General features: G+C 25.9%; 4 protein-coding genes across 4 annotated transcripts; 3 read left to right on the top strand and 1 right to left on the bottom strand.

The window, feature by feature from the left end:
* Positions 1–203: 203 nt before the first annotated feature.
* LOC128959814 (cytochrome c oxidase subunit NDUFA4-like) lies at positions 204–1070 on the top strand. The gene is made up of 4 exons (XM_054305830.1): positions 204–432; positions 513–601; positions 669–726; positions 798–1070. Exons 1-4 carry the CDS (start codon positions 382–384, stop codon positions 849–851), a joined length of 252 nt encoding a protein of 83 aa, XP_054161805.1. The 5' UTR covers positions 204–381; the 3' UTR covers positions 852–1070.
* A 2931-nt stretch (positions 1071–4001) lies between these two features.
* On the top strand, positions 4002–7852 carry LOC128960616 (enhancer of polycomb homolog 1-like). Its single transcript, XM_054306738.1, has 7 exons — positions 4002–4416; positions 4674–5251; positions 5320–5400; positions 5469–5595; positions 5660–6030; positions 6094–6210; positions 6275–7852. The coding sequence occupies exons 1-7, from the start codon at positions 4261–4263 to the stop codon at positions 7182–7184; spliced, it is 2340 nt and encodes a 779-aa protein (XP_054162713.1). The 5' UTR covers positions 4002–4260; the 3' UTR covers positions 7185–7852.
* Positions 7853–14234: 6382 nt separating this feature from the next.
* LOC128959500 (cyclin-dependent kinase 6-like) lies at positions 14235–16634 on the top strand. The gene is made up of 5 exons (XM_054305460.1): positions 14235–14989; positions 15089–15300; positions 15363–15504; positions 15576–16040; positions 16116–16634. The coding sequence occupies exons 1-5, from the start codon at positions 14741–14743 to the stop codon at positions 16278–16280; spliced, it is 1233 nt and encodes a 410-aa protein (XP_054161435.1). The 5' UTR covers positions 14235–14740; the 3' UTR covers positions 16281–16634.
* A 1434-nt stretch (positions 16635–18068) lies between these two features.
* On the bottom strand, positions 18069–21350 carry LOC128960639 (methionine--tRNA ligase, cytoplasmic-like). Its single transcript, XM_054306766.1, has 4 exons — positions 19519–21350; positions 19261–19444; positions 18906–19189; positions 18069–18107 (listed from the first exon to the last, which is right to left on the bottom strand). The coding sequence occupies exons 1-3, from the start codon at positions 21081–21083 to the stop codon at positions 18917–18919; spliced, it is 2022 nt and encodes a 673-aa protein (XP_054162741.1). The 5' UTR covers positions 21084–21350; the 3' UTR covers positions 18069–18107; positions 18906–18916.
* Between the last annotated feature and the right edge of the window lie 40 nt (positions 21351–21390).

Below are 21390 nucleotides of genomic sequence, written 5' to 3'. Positions count from 1 at the left end.
TTGTAATAATATTTCTACGATTAGACACATTGTGTGGCCACTGGTCTGCACTGTATTTGTTTAGTATTGTCGACAATAGTAGTGCTCTATATTGACAAACAATAGGACTAATTGTATGCATAAATGTTGTTATTATTTAGTACTTAACGATAGGTGTCATAACAATCGCATTATATTTTTCAATACATTGTAATGTTTTTGCGTTTCAATCATTGGTTTGTATGTTAAGTATAGTAAGTATTGCATGAATTAAGTATTGAATATCATTTGCAGTCATCTATAGCTCAGCGCAAGAGTCGGCCATTCAATTGAAATCATTGATCACTTGAATTGATTTTACCGTACAATCAGTCCATTGAAAAGCAGTATTTGAAAGTGAAGATGAAGTCAATGCCAAGTCTATCGATGACTGGTCTTCGCAAGAATCCGTCGGTATGTGATTGAAATGACCTTTGATATGAAGTTTGATATTTGTCACACAGTTGTGCTAATTGTGATAATTTGATGAACAGCTGATTCCATTGTTATTCTTTGTGGGCGCGGGTGGTGTTTGGGCCGGTTATTACATCGGAAGACTGGCCTTCAGGAACCCAGACGTTACGTAAGATTTTTGATTTGAAATGTTGTTAACATTATTTTAACGACGATTTGATTTGTTTGATCGACAGCTGGAACCGTAAGACGAATCCCGAGCCGTGGCAGGCGTACGACAAGAAACAGTATAAGGCATGACATATATCATGAGTGACCACTTAATCTGTTGACAATACTAATGATAAGTTTGTTTTATTTAATAGTTTTGGTCTGAGATTGACCACAACACCTACGAACACCCGCGACCTAAGTTTTAAAGCAATACATTTGACAATTATTTTATAGATTTTTGTTGCTCTAAACATATGATAGTTAGTCGACAGTAATATTTTGTGTTAAATAATCTCAATTTAAAGATAATCTCACTTTTATCCATTGATCTGTTAATAATTGAAAATATAATTATAATAATAATATGTCAATTTATAAGCTATTATTATTATGTTTTATTCATTTGATAATTACTATACAATAGATATTATAGACATTTAATTTCATCAAAATTATGTCAATAAAGTGTTTAAATCTATTTAATTATTTAAGTAATAAAAATTGGATGATAAATAACTATTTTATTTAATATTAGAAATAAACATGATATATATGTTATTGATAATTTTTATCAATTTTAAAATAAATGATTACCGTAACTAATACTGTATGATAATTATGATATTAAATTTGCAATGATTTACATTTATTGATATTTAAGATCGTACTTAAAATTGATTGATTTGCAAAATTAATATTCTGTATATAGATTATTAAATTACAATTAAAAGTGAATTTACAATTTGATTTTTTTTTGCATATAAGAATTGGATTGATTTTTGTTAATGCATTTTTCTATCAATAAAACTAATTAAAATTACAATTAAAAAGTTTGCTGGTTTTCATCTGTCAAATAAATATAAACAAAATATAACAAAATAATCTATTACTATGGGAACTGTGTTTACAAATTGATTATTAAAATACTTACCGGTAATTATCTAATCAACACATATGTATGAATCAAATTTATGTTATCGAAAGATTTTATTATCAGTAAATTGATTGCCACTTGACATTAATGATACAATTATAAACATTTTAATACAGTAGTATAATATTGATATGTATAAATAATTAGATATAATAATTTAATTAATTAATTCTATTAATACTAAATATTAAATTTTATTTTTATTAATTATGGAAACTTCAAAAATCAAAACAACAGTTTCATATTATATCTTAATTAGTTTTGTTTGTAAAATTGAAATAAACCCGATTAAAATGAACATGCTTATTTTTTTAATTTAATACTTTTACGGTTATGGTTAGTATTAGTACATTAGTATTACATCCAATTAAAGTTATGAATATATATAAATATCTATTGAATCAATTTAAATAAAAATGAATTCAAATAAATGTGCAAAATATATGTTTATTTTTAAATTGTTTTTGGTATAAATATTATTTTTTTTATAAATTAAAAAAATTTAGCTTTTATCTAACTTTCAATATTTAAAAATCAAATAATAAAGTTAAAACTTAATTATTTTATATTTAATATATTTTGGATTTTATAAAATTTAATTATCACTTGTAATTTATAATAAACTGGGCTACAATAAACTTGCATTATTGAAAATTTAATTTTAAATTACTATATAATAAATTGAAATTAAATATAAATATAATAAAATAATTATAAATAAAAAAATAACAGTTATAGAGACCACAAAGTTTGCTAATTTTTATAACTACATGTATTTATAATATAATAATAGAATATAATTAAATCGACTTTTATATGAATTTTAAAGCAGAAATTTAGAAACAAAATTAATTTATAATTTTATATTTGCTTAAATAAGATGATTAAAAAAATATAACCAAATTTTTTATTGCATTCATGTGTATCATCTGACAATATTATTATATAATAATTGATTCAATTTATTCTTTTAAATTAATAATTCTATAAATTAATTTTTATAATATATTTTATTTATATTGTTCTTTACAATTTTAACGAATAATATCTAAAAATTAAGTAAAGTGTATTATTAAAAGGTTTATAATTGAATATTTAAAAAAATATTTAATAATAGCCTCTTTACTCCCCAGAATGCAAACCTGAAATATATACTATAATATAAAATTATATAAATATATCAAAAATTTCTAATAAACAGTAATTATAATGATATCTGTATTATACAAGAATCGATGTTTTGTTAAATTGTGTGTTAAATTGTAGTTTATATTAGAGAAAGTCATAATGAAAGCATAATATTTAAATATAAAAATATTGTTTTAAATAACATAATCAACAGTACATACAGAATATATATTTTAATTATGATAATAAAATCTTTAAAATAAAAATCGTAATATATTTTTATTAAACATATTACTGCATTAACGCTTTTTTATAAAACATTATAAATTTAATTTACATGAAATTAAGAATAATTTATATATTAATAATATTAGATTAATTGTGATAAAACATTTTGACTTAACTATTATTATAATCATTACTTAAAATAATGTTATATTAATATTATATACAGTATTATAATTTAAAATATATTTTCTAAACTTTTTGATGAAACAATAAAATTCCTATTTTTAGTTTTTTGATACATTGTAAAGTTACTAACAAATTATTATACATTATATACTATTCAATTCAATATATTATTAATTATACATTAAATACATGTGAAAACATCAAATTTGATGCAATTCTATAAAATGTTTAAATCATTAGAATATTTAGTCTATATTTATATCATATTAATGATAGAATCACTTGAATGACACGTATAATGAAAAACTGTATTACTATTACTAAAACTGTATTACTATTACTAAAACTGTATTACTATTACTAAAACTGTATTACTATTACTAAAACTGTATTACTATTACTAAAACTGTATTACTATTACTAAAACTGTATTACTATTACTAAAACTGTATTACTATTACTAAAACTGTATTACTATTACTAAAACTGTATTACTATTACTAAAACTGTATTACTATTACTAAAACTGTATTACTATTACTAAAACTGTATTACTATTACTAAAACTGTATTACTATTACTAAAACTGTATTACTATTACTAAAACTGTATTACTATTACTAAAACTGTATTACTATTACTAAAACTGTATTACTATTACTAAAACTGTATTACTATTACTAAAACTGTATTACTATTACTATTACTATTACTATTACTATTACTATTACTATTACTATTACTATTACTATTACTATTACTATTACTATTACTATTACTATTACTATTGTATTACTATTGTATTACTATTACTATTACTATTAATATGAATGCAATACATGTTTGTAATAATAGTCCGATAGATGTCATAGTTGTATGTAATGTGTGACACATTGACGAGTGTTGTGGCAAATGATTGACTCAATGTTTGTATTGTTTGGACGCCATGTTTGACATCATTTGCTTAAATGTGCAAAACTTTTCTCAATTATCACCCAAATTGGTCCCCAATTGCGACAATGGATTAATGTGAAGTCGACGACCAATAGATTTGGTGACCAATTGGCCCCTTAGGGTCGTCAGTGAACTAAATTGGGACAAATAGTGTTTGTTGTGATAGTTTGGTGACTTCGGTGGTCATGACGTCTAAGTTGTCATTCAGAGCGCGAGCTCTGGACTCTTCCAAACCAATGCCTGTCTACAGGTCTGAGGAAGTGCCCGACCTTCCGGAGTACTCGGCCATCAATCGGGCAGTCCCTCAAATGCCGACTGGCATGGAAAAGGAGGAGGAATGCGTTAGTATCATAACAATGGATGCCTACCAGTGCTGCCATTGGCTCATACCTAACAAACGGCGCCAATTTGAGCACTCGTTTCGGTCGTACAGACCGTTTGGCCACTTATGACATGATTTGACATTTTTTTGAATTTTATTTACATTTTTATTACTAAAAGCAGTCAATTGAGTGTCAAATGATGATAAATAAGTGGTTTTTATTATAAATAATGAATGAAAATGATGTAAATGTATGGTATGTTTGAACTCTTACAGGAACACCATCTGCAACGAGCCATTTCAGCCCAACAAGCCTTTGGACACACTGTCGAACACGTGATCCCAACACCTGAAGTGTTCACGGCGTCGGAAAAAGATTACGATGAACTCTATCCTCCAAACTATAAGATTTCCCGACAACTGATTCATATGCAACTGTTGACTATAGAGCAGGACATACCTGAATATGATATGGATTCTGAAGATGAACAGTGGCTTAGTATGCAACCTCAGGACACGGGCCTAACATCACTCAAATTTGAAGAAATGATGGAAAGACTTGAGAAAAGCAGCGGTCAGAATGTGGTGTCACTTAAAGAGGCAAAACTATTGCTCCAAGAAGATGATGATGTGATTACTGCTGTTTTTGATTACTGGCTAAACAAGAGACTCCATACACAACAACCATTGATTCCAATAGTAAAGAGTGAGAAAAGAGACGGTTCTACAGGAAATAATCCATACGTTGCCTTCAGAAGAAGGACTGAGAAAATGCAAACTCGAAAGAATCGCAAGAATGACGAGACTTCTTATGAAAAGATGTTAAAATTAAGACGTGATCTGAGCAGAGCTGTGTATGTATTGATGTATTATTTATTATAATTTAATATTTTATTTAATTTAATTTTAAATATTTTTACAGAAATCTATTAGAATTAGTAAAACATAGGGAATCTTTAAAGAGTAAACATTTGAAGTTTTCGGTCGATATTTTTGAAAATCGGTAACATTTTTAGTATTTAATTATTTTCAGATTTTATTTATTGGTATTAATATTTGTTATTTGTTTAGATATAAAATCGGAGATTTTAACGGCGCTATTATTAGTGAAGTGACTCAACTGCGGAATATACGGCCCGCACCCTACTTGTCATTTAATTTACAAAATAAAATAGTTGGTCGACCAAAAATACCCAGAGTATGTGCTTTTTAATTAAGTACAACATTTTAGTAACGAATATTGATTTAAAAATTATCACCAGAATGAAGAACAACCGCGTCGTAAACGAGAATATAAGCGCCGGCGACCAGAAACAGCTGCAGTTAGACATGAAGTCGAACGCAATGACTTTTCATTTACTTCGGATGAAGAGACAGGCAGTGTGTCACCCATTGCTGATCAACCATCTGATCAGGAAGAACAAGAAGATCCTGATGGTCAATACGCTTTCAGAAGAAAGAGAGGTTGCAGTTATGTGGCACCAATTATTGATAAATTTGGTGACTGGCCCTGGAGTTCTGCTAGCGATTGTGGTACTGGGGATCGTAGGTATCGTTTTTGTTTGACATCACTTTCCAAACCAACGCCTCGTTGTATTGGTTTTACTCGACGGAGATTCGGTAGAGGGGGACGGTATGTGTTTTTGTCATATTTTAATTAATGTTGAAATTATAAAATATTTTTTATATAAATTAGATTACATTTTGATCGGGCCTTCACTCCATTTGATCCGTTCTGGTCAGAACTCACCGAAAATAAAATTCCAAACGGGTTTCCCTCTAAGGAATTGTTAAATGAAATACAAAATGATTGGTTTGTTAAGACATTTATCAGATATTATTTGATTGAAATTAATATTTTTAAATTCTATTAATAGGTTACACTTTAAGCCGCGATCACCACAACATGAGTCATCAAATTTGTATTTATCAGATAATAACGATAATAATGAATATGATTCGGAAGGTAATGTTATTCCTGTGGTTTCCATCACATCCGTGAAAGAGTACATCGACGACAACTCTATTTCATCAAATATATTAAATGGTTTCCAAAGTGAGTCCGAATTGGAGACCAGTTTTAATAGACATCAACAAGAGTTAGCAGAAATGCAAAGGAAACAATTGGAACGACTGAATAATGTTAACCATCAGACAGGAGATGTGATGACCAACACAGCCAAAAGTGTCACAACTTATAATATATATAATTCAGATCATTCCTCGCTTTCCAAATTGATTGCATCTCCTCAGTCATCGCCGTTAAGTAAGACATATAAAGGATTGACTTCCGATAAGACGCCGAACCGAACACCACAGCCTATACTACAGCCCTCAACATTAGATACGGCAAGCGTTCAGTTTGCTGTTAGTGTTGTTTGTAGTGCTAGTGATTTAACATCAAATGCATCATCAAATGTGACATACAATCGGACACAAACTCACACCACATGTGCTAACGACTCATCCAAAGAGACTCAACTTAATAATTGCGAGACGAAGCCATTTATTAGTGACAAACATTTGTTAGGAACAACTAACGGTCCCACCATTTATGACAAAGATATTTATCGGAAAATACATAATAATGAACTAAGTTTGCCGTCCACACCATCATTAAGCACATCACTAGTGGCTGCAGAGATTGAGGCTAATGACTCACTATCACCATTGACACCAATGACAGGGAGTCCTAATCCAATGCCCAGTCCTCAGCCAAACACTTGTAAAAAGATATTTCGAAGCCAAAAGACAAACACTACAATACCTCCGACTGATGTCACGTGAATTGTAAACTAAATTATATAACATTTCATCATTTTTTCCAATTGATATGTCATTGTCAGTGCTTGACATTTGTTACAAACTTTCTATATTTTGATTGTTTCAAAACCAGTCATAAATTGATAGACTCAATATTACATTGTTTTTTTGATTTGTTATCTCATAAGCATGACTTAATCCATAACTTCATCAACTGTCCCACTGTTTAAATGTCGCAGATTTGCTCAAAAGGCAACAATAAAATTATAATACAATAGTAACAACAACTACAACAACAACTAAATTAATAAATTTTGACACAATTATACAAATCTTTTATATATAAAATCCTCAAATCAGTTGAATTGCAATCTTAAATGTGTTGACTCAAATCATTATTTTAGTAACTGCTGTGCAGTAATGGTATCACTATAACAACAACACTCCCACCAAAATCCCGCACTTCATTCATCCCAATCCTTATATAATAATACTTATATGTAGTGAATGATTATCATTTCAATTGAAAATAAGTAACAAAATTAAAGATCGACACAAATCTATATGAGAAGTCACCCAATGTTTCAGTTTATTATAATTGACTATTTTATGTTTTTATTTCATTAGTAACTATACCTCAATTTGACAATAGTTTTTTGAATCTATAAATTTATTTAAAAAAACTAATGAATGTGTGATATAATTGTAGTTATGATATAAATGAATGCTTTTTTGTATTTTACTTTTATTAAAATATTGATTCAAATGTCAATGTTTTTCGATGTAAATATCTTAACATAAATAGAAATTTTCAAATATTTCAAACAATATTATTAATAATAATAATATTTAAAAAAATAATAAAGAGAATAATAAAAATAATAAATGAATGTTAAAACATAGCAAAGTGTTGTTTTATTTATAATTAAATGATTAAATATGTAATTTAATATGAGTGGGAAATTATTTTAGATAAGATTTTGGATTTAATACATAAATGTATGTAATATATCATAAATTGTTGAGTATAAGTGAATTACAAGTATTAATTGAAATGCTTATAAACAAATGGTTTGAAAACAAATATAATTATTGATAATAATAAATAACAATAGTAATTATTAAATTAATATTTATTTCAATTAATTTATTTTAATAGTTTTGAAAAAATAAATATGATTAAATTAAATTATTAGATGTTTATAATATTTTGTAAATATTAAAAGAGGTGCAATTATCTGGTCAATCATACAAGTAAATAAAAATTGATCAAGTATAAATATATTGAGTATAAAATTGTCTATAACTTAGCCATTGGTCATTTTTATATTGAAAATATGGTTTACTAAATATTCAAAAAGTATCCAGGTCTTATATTCACATATTACCTTTACGTTCAACTTTTCATTTATAGCATACAGTTCTAGTAATTATTGTATTGTACAGTAAACTAGTGGTAAAGTATATTTTAAATTAAAAAAAATAATATACTTTTGTGTGTATACTGTAGTATATTTTTAAAAAATTATTTAAATATAGACTATACTATAGTATAAATTATTATAAAGTTTAATAATTAAATAATAATATATTTTTATTAATTTAATACAGATAAAATGTTTAGTTGATATCAATTTTAATTTGAAATCTAAACATTTCTAAACTCAAAGATTAAAATTAAGTTCACAAAGATTTTTATTAATAATGATTAGAGAGAAAGAGAGAGATAATTAATGTATATTTTTAAACTAGTAATTCAATTTGAATATTTAACAATTAATGTTTGATATATAAAATTATAGTAAAAATAGTATATTTTTTAGAAATTTAAAATATTTTATAATAAATAATACACTATTCATATTTAAACTTATATAAAATATGTAATAATTGTTTTAATTATTATAATGTATATACTGTACGAAACTATTGGAAATAGTAGTATCTTTTTTTTGATATAAAATACTACTTTTAATAATATAATGTTTAAATAGGTAAATATTGCCACAAATCACTTATCAGTCACTATTTATGGCACCGAAAAGCTATTCAATAAAAATTGTTTGAAGTATTTTACAATTGAAAGCTTACATTTCAAGTGTATATATAGTATATACACTCTGTATATAAATACAATACATGAATATAACGTATAGTCATGTTGTATGACATTGTGTTGTAAATATGAACTATATATGGGAACCAATTTGGAGCCATTTAATAGACGCAATGTATTGCTATCAATGTATGTTTAGTACCAATAATCATATATTTGCTGTCGTCTAAAGTTATGGAAATTATTTATTGTATAAAATAGTTAACCATTTATTAGTTATTCATTTTTAATACCAATATTTTTTAATTTTTTGATTACTTTTCGATCAAATGTATATTTTATGAAATATTGAATTAATTAATACTTTATACCTAAAATATAATTATAACAAATAATTTTTTTATATAAATATATTTTATCTATAGATAATTGTTAGATATAATTTAAATGAGAAGTACTTCAAAATTAGTTATATATTAAAGTTATAAAAAACAAAATATTGTCATAATAAGATATAAAGTAGTTATAACATTAGGTTATAAATTACAAGATTGATTATACATTTAAATATTAAAAAATTATTTTTAAATTATAATAAATTTAGGTAAACTTATTATTAAATTAATAAATTATTTAAAAACATAATTACAATTTCATAATACTATGTTTGTTTAAATTTAAATTATTCACAATTTAAATTCAGTATTATATATATTAAATATATACATTATATGAATTGTAGATAAAATTAAATTATTATTTATAAATATAGTTAAAGTATTATTACTTTAATGACATTTAACTTTATGTTATTTCTACTCAATCATTGCGAGCAATCATTTGTTTTACTTTAATTCAAATTTTTATTTAACTATTTTATATTTTAGTAGAAAAAGTAGATTAGATTCATAAATGTAGTGTTAGATTGAAATAACTATTTCAATTTAATTGCAATATAATTGTATTAATAAATTCATTGACAATAATTAAAATAAAACTTTGATGAAAACATAAAACAAGACCAAAATACCCCCTAAGATCGAGAAACTGGGATTTTACCAGACTTTTTGACCAAATTGGAAAAATTGTCGCTTAAAAACCAGGAGAAATGACCCCAAAATTTCGGCGCCGAAATTTTTTTTTAAGTTTATAAAAATTTTAATGAATGTTTTTATGTTTTTAAAATTTATATGAATCTAATTATTGATTAAAAATAAGTAAAATAGTTAAAATAACGTTAAAACTCATGAAAAAATAACATTATTTTAATTAAATATTAAAATAAAAAATTACCTATTTGTTGAAAAGAGTAATCATAATACAATTTAAATTTAAGTTTAAGATAGTTTAAGAAGTTAAAAAAAACAATAAATACTTACATTATAAGGTTTTTATTAATAATTTTTAAAATTTTAACTAAAAAATTTGAAAATATTTTCAATTTTATAATTAATATAACTAAAACTTTAACGCACATTGAGTTAAATAATTAGTATTCAGTCAGTATTTGTATAAAAATAACATTTAAAAAATAAAAATATATAACTATAAACTATAAATATTAAGTATTATTTAAAAAATTAATTGTTAAAAATTATTAAAATAACTCGTAGTGTATCATTAATGCTTTTATCAACTATTTTTAAATCTTAAAAATATTATTTTATTTTTTGTTAATTTTTAAGTTTTTTTTAAATATTTTTGGAAATTTTACCTATTTTCCTGGGAATTTATACGGGAACTTATGGGAACTTTATCGAATTTACATGGGAATATTCGGGAATTTAAGGCAATATTAGGGTATTTTCTCTTGACCCCCATTGATTTTGGATTTTAAAAAAATTGCCGTTTAAAAATGCAATAAAAATCTTACCCCACCCAATACCCCCCCCCAAGATTTTTCGATATTTTGTAAATTTCACCCCGGTCCAAAATCCCGGTCCACCCTCTAAAATCCAAAACCTTGCTTAACCCTGATGTGTTGCATTACTACATGACTTATCACAAAACAATATAACCAATAATATAAAAATAATATAATTATGACAATTACAGTACATTACTTTGAATCTTAATTATATGAATAATACTATAATATATATAATAAATATACTAAAATTTTTAATACAAATATTTATATATTGATTGTTACTAATAATTTACTAGACTATTGAAACAATGATGAATATCAGGGTTGAAAAAATACAAGGTTTTGAATTTTTGGTTTGTATAATACAATGTACAATGCATTGCATTGTACTGTATTATATATTTATAAAAACTAATATATGCTATGTTAAAAAACTTATTTTAAATTGTTAGAAAATCATTATTTTTATAATTGTTGTTTTCTAAAATTAAAAATAAAATAAATTAAGATAAAAAATAGAAAAAAATATCAAATCTATATTTTTATAATTATGTTGATTTTTGCATATATCAATGTTTTTGATTCTATGTGGTGCTAACTTTTGTTTTGTATAGCAAAATTGTCATGTATTATACAGTACATTGTATGATAGAGTAAATTTTATAATAAACATTTTGTCACTGCCAACACTGGTCAATAAACTATAAATATGTAGTACACTATAGTCTATAATACCGGTATAATAATAATAATAATAATAATAATAATATATTGTAATTAAATCATAAAATTTAAGCAAAAAATTTCAATATATTGTTAAAAAATATTTTCGTTGACCTTATAATAGGCCCGAAATTGTTTGATTCATTGAATAGCTTTTGGACTATACTTAACAAATACCGGCATTTAATTAGAGAGTTACCTCTCCTATGGCTTTCATCGTGTATTTGCAATAAACATCATTATAGTCATCACATACCTATCAAAGCTATTTATGAGATGACGGCAAATAAACTATACATAAAACTTATACATTATATAACAGTCAAAGAAAATTGTTTTTATTTACATTTTTTCTAAACATTATATTATACACTGTATATACTGTACTGTAATTTAAAACAAATATTTACACCAAATTCATATGAAATGCTTAATAACAGTAAGTTATGTTTGCAGTCATTATGTGAGACAATGTATTCAAAAATTAATTGTTTGCGCACTTATGGCAAACGATAGTTTATATTTAAAATGTTTTAGTAAATGCAAAATTAATGATTTTTCATTCATAAAAGTGTTATTATATTTTGTTGAATGTATTAATTGTTTAAAAATTATGCAAATAATTGACTTAACACACAATTTACCTGATTGTGTGATCCCAGTCATTGTAAATCAGAGTAAACATTGAAAATATTTAACTAAATGATGACATTTTGAGTTTTAACAAAATGTTTTGTGAATATTTTTATTTATTAAATTATCATTAAGTTCATTAACTTTGATTATACAAATAAACTCAATTTTTAATCGTTTTAAAAAAACATTGCAATCAAAATATAATAATAAATATTAAATGTACATATAATCAACAATATTTTATAATTGAATTAATAAAAACTTATTTTATGAATATTTTTTTAATTCAACTATTATGTAAATTGTATGTAAAATTAAAAATAGAAAATGTCATGAAATTAAGTTAAAGTTACAATAATTTTAGTGAAGTTAGTGATGACATCGCAATATTATATCGTATATAATATAAATTATATAATTTTATACACCATATCATATAATATAATGTATGATTTAAATTAACTTAAAAAAAAATTTCATTTTATATACAATTTCTAAAAGATTTCTATAAATATTTACAAATATAATACAGTATTTTTTATATATTGTAGTATACTATACAGTAATAAACTTTATTAAAGCTATTACTTTATTTAATTTATTATAGTTAGATAATACAGTACATAACATGTAATATGTTTGTTAACAGTGATAATATAGTAAAATCATTTATAAAATTAATATTTAAAAATTTTTATGACAAGTACTTTACTTTATTATGAACTATAATTAAAATGATTTGTCTGAAATCATCATTACATTCATCTATTTATCATTATTTTAAATATCGGACACGAGATTAGATGTCAAGCCAACCACACGTGTCGTATTTAATTTCGACTTAACCCGAGGTCTGTCCGCTAATTGAGTGATCAGTTATTCAATTTATTATTACATTTAAAAATTATATTTTATTTTATACAAAATAACTGAATAAATGCAATTAATAATATTACATACTATTAAATTTATATTATGTAATCAGTGAATAAAATTAATTATAATATTATTCTAAATAATTAATAAGCCTATTTTATTGATAACTATATTGATTGATTAAATTGAAAACTATAAAACAATTTATATATAATAATTATATAACATTAATTCATTATTGTTAAGAAATAAAATAATAACAAACTTTTAGTTATTTATTGCAATTGCTATTAATAGCATCACAAATGTTTTGTCAATTGGTTAATGAAAAGTGAATTTTAGGTACAAATGTTAATAACACAAGAATTGAGTTAAAAGGTGTTATCCATTCAAAAAATTAATTTAAAAAACAATAAAATTATTTTTTTAAACAAAAAAATGAAAAATCTTATAAACATATGTTATGTTAAAGTTTTATAACAAAATAGTAATTTATATTAAATTATTTTATATAACATATTGCAAATAAAAAAGGGTTGAATAGAGCTATAAAAATGTGGTTACAATCAGTTATTATGTTATTTTGTAATTTATTTTTATTATGATTGTTGTCAAAAACTATTTACCGAGACTTTTAATATATGAGTTTATATTAAATTTGTTTGACAGACAAATAATATAAGATATTATTATAACTTATATGAGATGTGTTTTGAGGATTGAATGAAATTTGGTGTCATTTATGATATAAATTCTTGATATAAAGTATGTTATCGTTGGACTCAATGCCGCCACTCTTAGAGAGTCTCTATCCGGCTGTCAGTCTGTCTCTCATTGTCTCTGAATCTCTCAAAAGTAATGAAACAACTTTTGCGATACCATTCATACGATTTCACTGTAAATGTTATGTTTTGTTTGCTATGAAATAACTTAAATATTTTCTGAAAGTTTACTATTATTTTTGTGCTTTAAGTCTACCGAAAAAAATATATTCTGGTGTTAGCACTGGTGTTGGCGTATATGTGATGCAAATACATAACCCAGTGCTGTATAGTCACCCAACCCCTAAGCCATAGGCCAACAGCAAGTGTCGAAATACCAGTGCCTGAGTGTTGGCTCCAGTGGTTTGCCTGATGGTTGGGAATGTTGTGTTATTTTTTGGGGAGAAGCTTATGAAAACAGTGTTTGGGAACTGACTTACCATTAGTTAGGCATTTCTCGAGCACATTGGCTGAACAGTGACTGTGACTGTATATACACTACTAATAGTGACATTGAAAAACATTTCATTACATTCAATACATAAGCAGTGAATGTATGAATGAATTCATTGAATGAATCAATGATTGCAACAAACGCTGACTTATGAGCGGAAAGCAGTCCAAGACTTGTGCTCTTTGTTACCAATGAGTCGTTTAAATGCCTGCTAATAGTCCTCATCCTTACTGTCCACTGACCGACACACACACCACACACGATCACAACCAACACATGACCAACACTGGCCTTAACGGCAATACAAACACTTCAAACAATGGTTTTAATACATCAAACACTCGAAGAGATCGACTCTCAACTAATGTAAACTACAATAACTCATCAGAAATGGACGGAATTAGTGGTGAAAATACCGACACATTAATGGACAGATCATCAAATGTGGTTCACGTATGTCATAGCAAACCATTGTTATACAATCTTTTATTTGCTTTGTTGTCTCATAATTTTTACATAACTTTTAATTGATTTATATTTTTTTTTATTCAGAGCTCTCATAAAAACTATGAAGAAGTAGCGCTAATTGGTTCCGGAGCTTACGGAACAGTATTTAAAGCCCGAGATCTTAATAATGACGGCCAGTTAGTGGCACTCAAAAAAGTTAAAGTACCGCTGAATGAGGACGGGGTTCCCATAAGTTTGCTCCGGGAGATATCTGTTTTAAAACAATTACAAAGTTTTGAACACCCAAATGTGGTCAGGTATGTAATGTATAGAAATTAATTTTGTTAGTTATTTCTATATAAATATATGATAATTGAAGATTATTGGACATATGTCATGGTAAACGTCTTGAGCACGAACGCCAACTCATCCTATTCCTCGTGTTTGAACACGTCGAACAAGACTTAGCCACTTATCTGCATAACTGTCCGGCGCCAGGCATAGGGCCCGATAGGATCAAAGTATAGATAAAAAGCAAATTTATTGCTTAACGTATTGTAAATAATGTGTGAAACTATTGATAAAACATTAGGAACTACTTTATCAACTGTTAACTGGAGTCGACTTTTTGCACTCCAATCGCATTGTTCACAGAGACCTCAAACCGGCAAACATTTTGGTGACAAACGACGGACAACTCAAACTCGCCGACTTTGGTTTGGCCCGAATCTATCAACAGACACAACCACTGACCGCTGTTGTCGTTACGCTCTGGTATAGAGCACCGGAAGTTCTGTTACAGTCTAGTTATGCCAGTCCTGTTGACATATGGAGTGTTGGCTGTATTTTTGCAGAACTGTTTACTCGAATACCATTGTTTTGTGGCCAATCTGAAAATGACCAGTTATGTAAAATATTTAATGTAATTGGTTCTCCCCTTCCCAATGAATGGCCTAAAGACTTAGCACTGCCATGGAGTACATTCTCTAACTTCAAAAAACTTGATTTCGATGATATTGTCAAAGATATTTGTCCGGACGGCAAAAATTTATTAGAGGTAATCATATATCTATTAATGCCATTATTTATTTGATTTTAATAATGATTTAAATTTTTCTCAAATAATATGCAGAAAATGCTTAAATTTGATCCAAACAAGAGGATAGGCGCCCGACAGGCGTTAAGTCATCAATACTTTAAGGAGTATGAAATATATCCACCAAAATATGATAACAACTCAAATAAGAAATTTAATTCCGGTAATAGTGACGATAAATCATCTATTATTTCAAGATAACCAATGATTGCTCACCAAATATATTGCTAAAACATAGCACAAAACTACAATAATCGTTAAGTTTTATGTTATATTTTAAGTTATATTTATATATTGATAAAATAACATATCATATGGAAAGCACCGACACTTACAGATTATCTCTTAAGCAGCTATAAGTATGACCTTATGGTGTTCACCCCACATATCTATACACATATTGCTCACAAATATCTCATTTTATTGATGCCATACATCTTGAGTTTCAATACCAAACTCAAGATACCATATACTTTGTTCAATGAATATCATATTTAAGTTCATTTTATATTTTAAATATAATTTAGGTAGGATTGTTAAATAATAATTATAATTAATAATTATATCATCGGTATAAGAAATATAATGGACTCATTGTTTATTAAATATTTAAGACAATATTGACAACCATTTAGATAGTGAACGATATTTCAATTACTTTTAATAATGATTGACATATAATGATAACTAAAGTATTTTAATCGCAAATGATTTAATTAATTTATTAAAATATACTAAAAAAAAACTCGATTAAAAATTAAGTGCCATTTCATATACACCTAAACATATCAAACGATTTGAACTTATAAAATGAAACCTAAAGTAATAATATGCCATATAATTAAATTTATAAAATTTATTGGCATAATATACTGTTGAATATTTCTCGATTGAAATAAAAATTTAGTCATAATACTACCTATATTATTTTATAACTAAATTATGTAATATTTTAAAATTATAAATCACATATCAATATGTATGCAAAAAAAACAAATGTTACTAAAAACTTATTATTTTTATATTAATTATTATATATTAATAATTTTTATAACTAAGAATAGAAACATATCACATGTTTTATATATACATAACGAAATAGTATTGTATATATAAAATGTAATATTTTATTATAAAAAAATAAAAAATAAATTGTTTATATATTAATAATTAAAATTGAATTGCTTAATTAATTAACTGTCTTATAAATATAATACTAACTGATTTTCTATTGAATTGAATTTAATATATATAGATATATATATATACTGTATATATTAATGAAATAATTTATAGATATCGATGTATATAATGAAAATAAATATCGAAACCAATTTCAAGGCTTTTCTCACAGACCCAGACATCATGTCTTGAGGCGATTCGATATTTAATTAATTTTGCAAATGGTTTGCTATTTTCAATACTTGTATTACATGACACAGGAAAGGCATAATTTACAATATTAAATAAAGTTTAAAGGTTTTATTAATTGTACAGTAAATACTGTATATGATTTAAATTTTTAAAAGTTTATATATTAATAATACCTGTAATAATAACAAATGCTGTGTCAGTAAAATAAATTTAAATTAAATGTAACGTTTATACTGTATATCTATAATGATTGATATTTGAGTTTAATTTGTTTTCAAATTTGATCATGGTTACTTATATTCAAGATCTAGACACTAAAAATACATTATATCATAATCTGATAAAATAATTTCTATTTTAATTTTTTAAAACCAAAAATTTACAATATAATCAAATATCACATTAAATTATAGCCTATATCATATTTATAATGTGTACTATACAATGTATTTATATACTGTATATAATATATTATATAAATATAAATTCTAAATTACTTATACCTCCGATAAGGCTATGGACAACAATATTTTTATTCATAACTATATATTCATAACAATTATTATTTCCTATATATTTATTATATTGACATAAAATGTTAACTGCAATTGTGATAGCCTCGAAAGCACCTTGCCAATTTTACATTTCAATGCTCTGCAATATAATAATCTTTAAATGTTAGCAAAAATATTGATTATATTTTTTAAAATCAAGATAATATCGAATAAATAAATAATCAAATATTCCAAAACACTTATTTTATATTATATTTTTATAAAAATAAATATCATACAAAATATCTTATATGATAATTTATTGTTAATAATTTTTTTAAGTCAATGATATTATTTTAAAGATTGGATTTATGTGTATATTCATAAACAATCTACAAAGAAAATACTACTAATAAATAATGATCAATATTTCCATAAAATAAGAAAATCCTATTAATGTAATAACAAAATTACATAAATTATATATATATATACTGTATAAATAATACATTAAAATTATATTTAAAAAGTCAATAGTACTTTTAAATGCTAAATTTTAATATAAAGAATAAAAATATAATGTACACTACAATTTAGAATTCATCAAATTTTTTAGTTTTATGTAATTATTAAACAATTATCTAAATATGTTAAAATAAAAATCAATTAAATACTATAATATAAATAATTTTATGTATAGCAATTGAAATAAAATTTAAATCAATCAATTTTCATGAATTTCCTAGATTTTCTTAAAAATATAGTTTTACTCTATTATACTGTAATAGTAAAAATTATAATTTTAAATCCTATTTAATGGAATCACTGGCAATGGTCACATTTATAATATACGTAAAATATTGCAATTATAATAATCATTTCACAAGTTTTTAATTAATTTAATAAATTATAAAATTCATAAATAATTTCAATAATAATAAATAATTTTATTTCTTACTATTACAGCAATTATTTTTGTTGAGAACTAACTTCTGCTAAACGTTTCTTAAGACTCTTTAAAATTTCTACTTCTTTAGTGATAACATCTTTGGTTGCCTTTTCAGACTTCAATTGTCTCACTTTGTTTCCCTGTTGTGTCACTAATTCATTTAATTCATCGCCCGTGAAGTTAGGATTGATTTCAGGGATGCCATTGGAAACAGTATTCTCTTGTTTTCCCTTAAATCGCTCTTTCAATGCTTCGATTTCTTTTAATTCTAATTTTTTGAAGAGAGGTTCACCCTTTTTGTCGATATTATGAAAAATCAGTTAAAGTTATCGTATATTTAACAATAAAACCAATAATAACATACTTTTCCTATTTTATGTCCTGATTTTAATAGGCAATGCATTCGTTTATCTTTCGGTAATAGATTTATTTTAATGTTTAGTTGCTTTTGAATAGTATTAGATGTGTTGGGCATATATGGTATGACAAGAACTGATAAAAGTGCTGCAATATTAGCTGATAATCCCATTATAGTGGCCGCACGTAATCTATAATTTTAAAAAATAAAATCACATCAATTGTAAAGTACAGTATAAATGTTCATTAAATATATTGTATATACCTGTCCTCATCACTTCTATCTTTCTTAACCAATTCCCATGGCTTCGTTGCCTGGATATATTGATTGCCAATTCTACTAATACTTAGGATGTGACGAATACCATCCCTGAGCTTTACTTTATCCATCAAATCTATATAAGCGTTGATTTCTCTATTAATTTGAGCCAATAATGTTTTCTCAATATCCAGAAGATTCATCTGAGGAATAGTATTATCGAAATTATTGTTAATGAAAACTAGAGCTCTATTAATAAAATTTCCCAAATTATTCAAAAGTTCTGAATTGTTTTTGTTCATCAAATCAGTCCAACTAAATGTGGTGTCCTGTGATTCGGGTCTTATATATAGCAAATAGAAGCGCCAAATATCGGACGGAATTCCCGTATCTTTAGCGTTGTCTCCGAATACTCCTATACCACGACTTTTTGAAAATTTTGAGTCTTCGTAGTTAAGATACTCAACAGCAGATAAGTGATTAACTATAGTCCACTTGTCATGAGTTCCCAATTCAGAAGCGGGAAATATGATGGCATGAAACGGAACGTTATCTTTGCCCATAAATTGATAGAGAGTTACATCGTCGGGATTTTTCCACCATTCTTTCCAATTGATGTTTTGATGCGCTGTCATCGATGGATAACCAATAGGCGCGTCATACCAAACGTAAAATACTTTATCAGTAAAGCCCTCTAAGGGAACAGGAGTTCCCCATTTCAAGTCGCGTGTAATACATCGAGGTTTAAGTCCATCCCTTAGCCATGAACTGGCAATAACTTTTGCCGTTTGTGACCAACAACTATCGGTACTATTACTTGTTTCCTCAAACCATTCCTTTATCTTAGGCTGTAGTTTAGGTAAATCAATGAACAAATGTTTCGAAGATCTTACGACAGGTCCAGTGGAACAAAGTTTACATTTTGGTTCAATGAGTTCAATCGCGTTAATCAATTTCCCGCATTTGTCGCATTGGTCGCCGCGGGCGTCACAATATGTACAGAAAGGACAGACACCTTCAACGAAACGATCGGCTAAAAAGCGTTCACATTTCGGGCAATACAGTTGTTGTGTCTCTTCTTCTAAAAGATATTTGTTTCGATGTAAACCCCAGAAGATGTCTTGAGCTATCATAGTTTGCTCCTGAGTTGTGGTTCGTCCGAAATAATCGTAAGAAATGTTAAACCAGTCGTAGATGTCTTTATGTATTTTATAATATTTGTCGCAAATTTCTTTTGGAGTTAACTTTTCTTCCAAAGCCTTAGTTTCTGTGGCCGTCCCGTACTCATCAGTTCCCGTCACAAACAATGTGTTAAGATCTTTAAGACGACAATATCTTGCAAACACATCGGCACTGAGTATGGATCCGATAATGTTTCCCAAATGCGGTACATTATTGACATACGGGAGAGCACTGGTCACTAATATGTTATGACCGCCCGGAACCACATTCTTGTCAATCGCTGACACTTCTTCACGCATTATATCACCGCTTATCGACCAAACACTGAAAGCAGTTTCCAGTTCTTCGAAAGCGATGTCAAATTCATTGATTTCATTCCCGGTTTCCATTGTTATGATAATAGTCTGTTGTCTTCTTGTGGATCAATCTATTTGTGACAATCTATGCGTTGAAACTCTGATGAAATGCGTGTAAGAGTTGGCAATAAATCCGAAATATGGCGCAAATGTAACACAAATTATGACAAAGAGATCGACAAAAGTTTTGATTCAACGAAAGCCTATCTTTTAATATCTTCATTAAAAGACATCATTTATGGCTTTAAGAAGAAAGTTGTGCCGGTTTTTCATCTAATTATCACTTATTTGGTATCAAATCAATGATAATAATTGTGATGAATGTGTGTTAATATGTGAT

Source organism: Oppia nitens, unplaced genomic scaffold (assembly GCF_028296485.1).
Source record: "Oppia nitens isolate AA-2021 unplaced genomic scaffold, nextdenovo-longstitch-racon4-pilon3 scaffold4_pilon_pilon_pilon, whole genome shotgun sequence".
NCBI lineage: Eukaryota > Metazoa > Arthropoda > Arachnida > Sarcoptiformes > Oppiidae > Oppia > Oppia nitens.
This window is presented reverse-complemented; position numbering and strand designations above follow the sequence as displayed.

Coding starts and splice junctions, on each gene's coding strand:
- LOC128959814 (XM_054305830.1), top strand. CDS start 382: ATGAAGTCAATGCCAAGTCTATCGATGACTGGTCTTCGCAAGAATCCG. Junction 433..512: donor GTCTTCGCAAGAATCCGTCG/GTATGTGATTGA, acceptor TTTGATGAACAG/CTGATTCCATTGTTATTCTT. Junction 602..668: donor TTCAGGAACCCAGACGTTAC/GTAAGATTTTTG, acceptor TTTGATCGACAG/CTGGAACCGTAAGACGAATC.
- LOC128960616 (XM_054306738.1), top strand. CDS start 4,261: ATGACGTCTAAGTTGTCATTCAGAGCGCGAGCTCTGGACTCTTCCAAA. Junction 4,417..4,673: donor TGGAAAAGGAGGAGGAATGC/GTTAGTATCATA, acceptor GAACTCTTACAG/GAACACCATCTGCAACGAGC. Junction 6,031..6,093: donor AGATTCGGTAGAGGGGGACG/GTATGTGTTTTT, acceptor TATATAAATTAG/ATTACATTTTGATCGGGCCT.
- LOC128959500 (XM_054305460.1), top strand. CDS start 14,741: ATGCCTGCTAATAGTCCTCATCCTTACTGTCCACTGACCGACACACAC. Junction 15,301..15,362: donor GAACACCCAAATGTGGTCAG/GTATGTAATGTA, acceptor TGATAATTGAAG/ATTATTGGACATATGTCATG. Junction 16,041..16,115: donor ACGGCAAAAATTTATTAGAG/GTAATCATATAT, acceptor AATAATATGCAG/AAAATGCTTAAATTTGATCC.
- LOC128960639 (XM_054306766.1), bottom strand. CDS start 21,083: ATGGAAACCGGGAATGAAATCAATGAATTTGACATCGCTTTCGAAGAA. Junction 19,445..19,518: donor GATAGAAGTGATGAGGACAG/GTATATACAATA, acceptor TTAAAATTATAG/ATTACGTGCGGCCACTATAA. Junction 19,190..19,260: donor CAGGACATAAAATAGGAAAA/GTATGTTATTAT, acceptor ATCGACAAAAAG/GGTGAACCTCTCTTCAAAAA.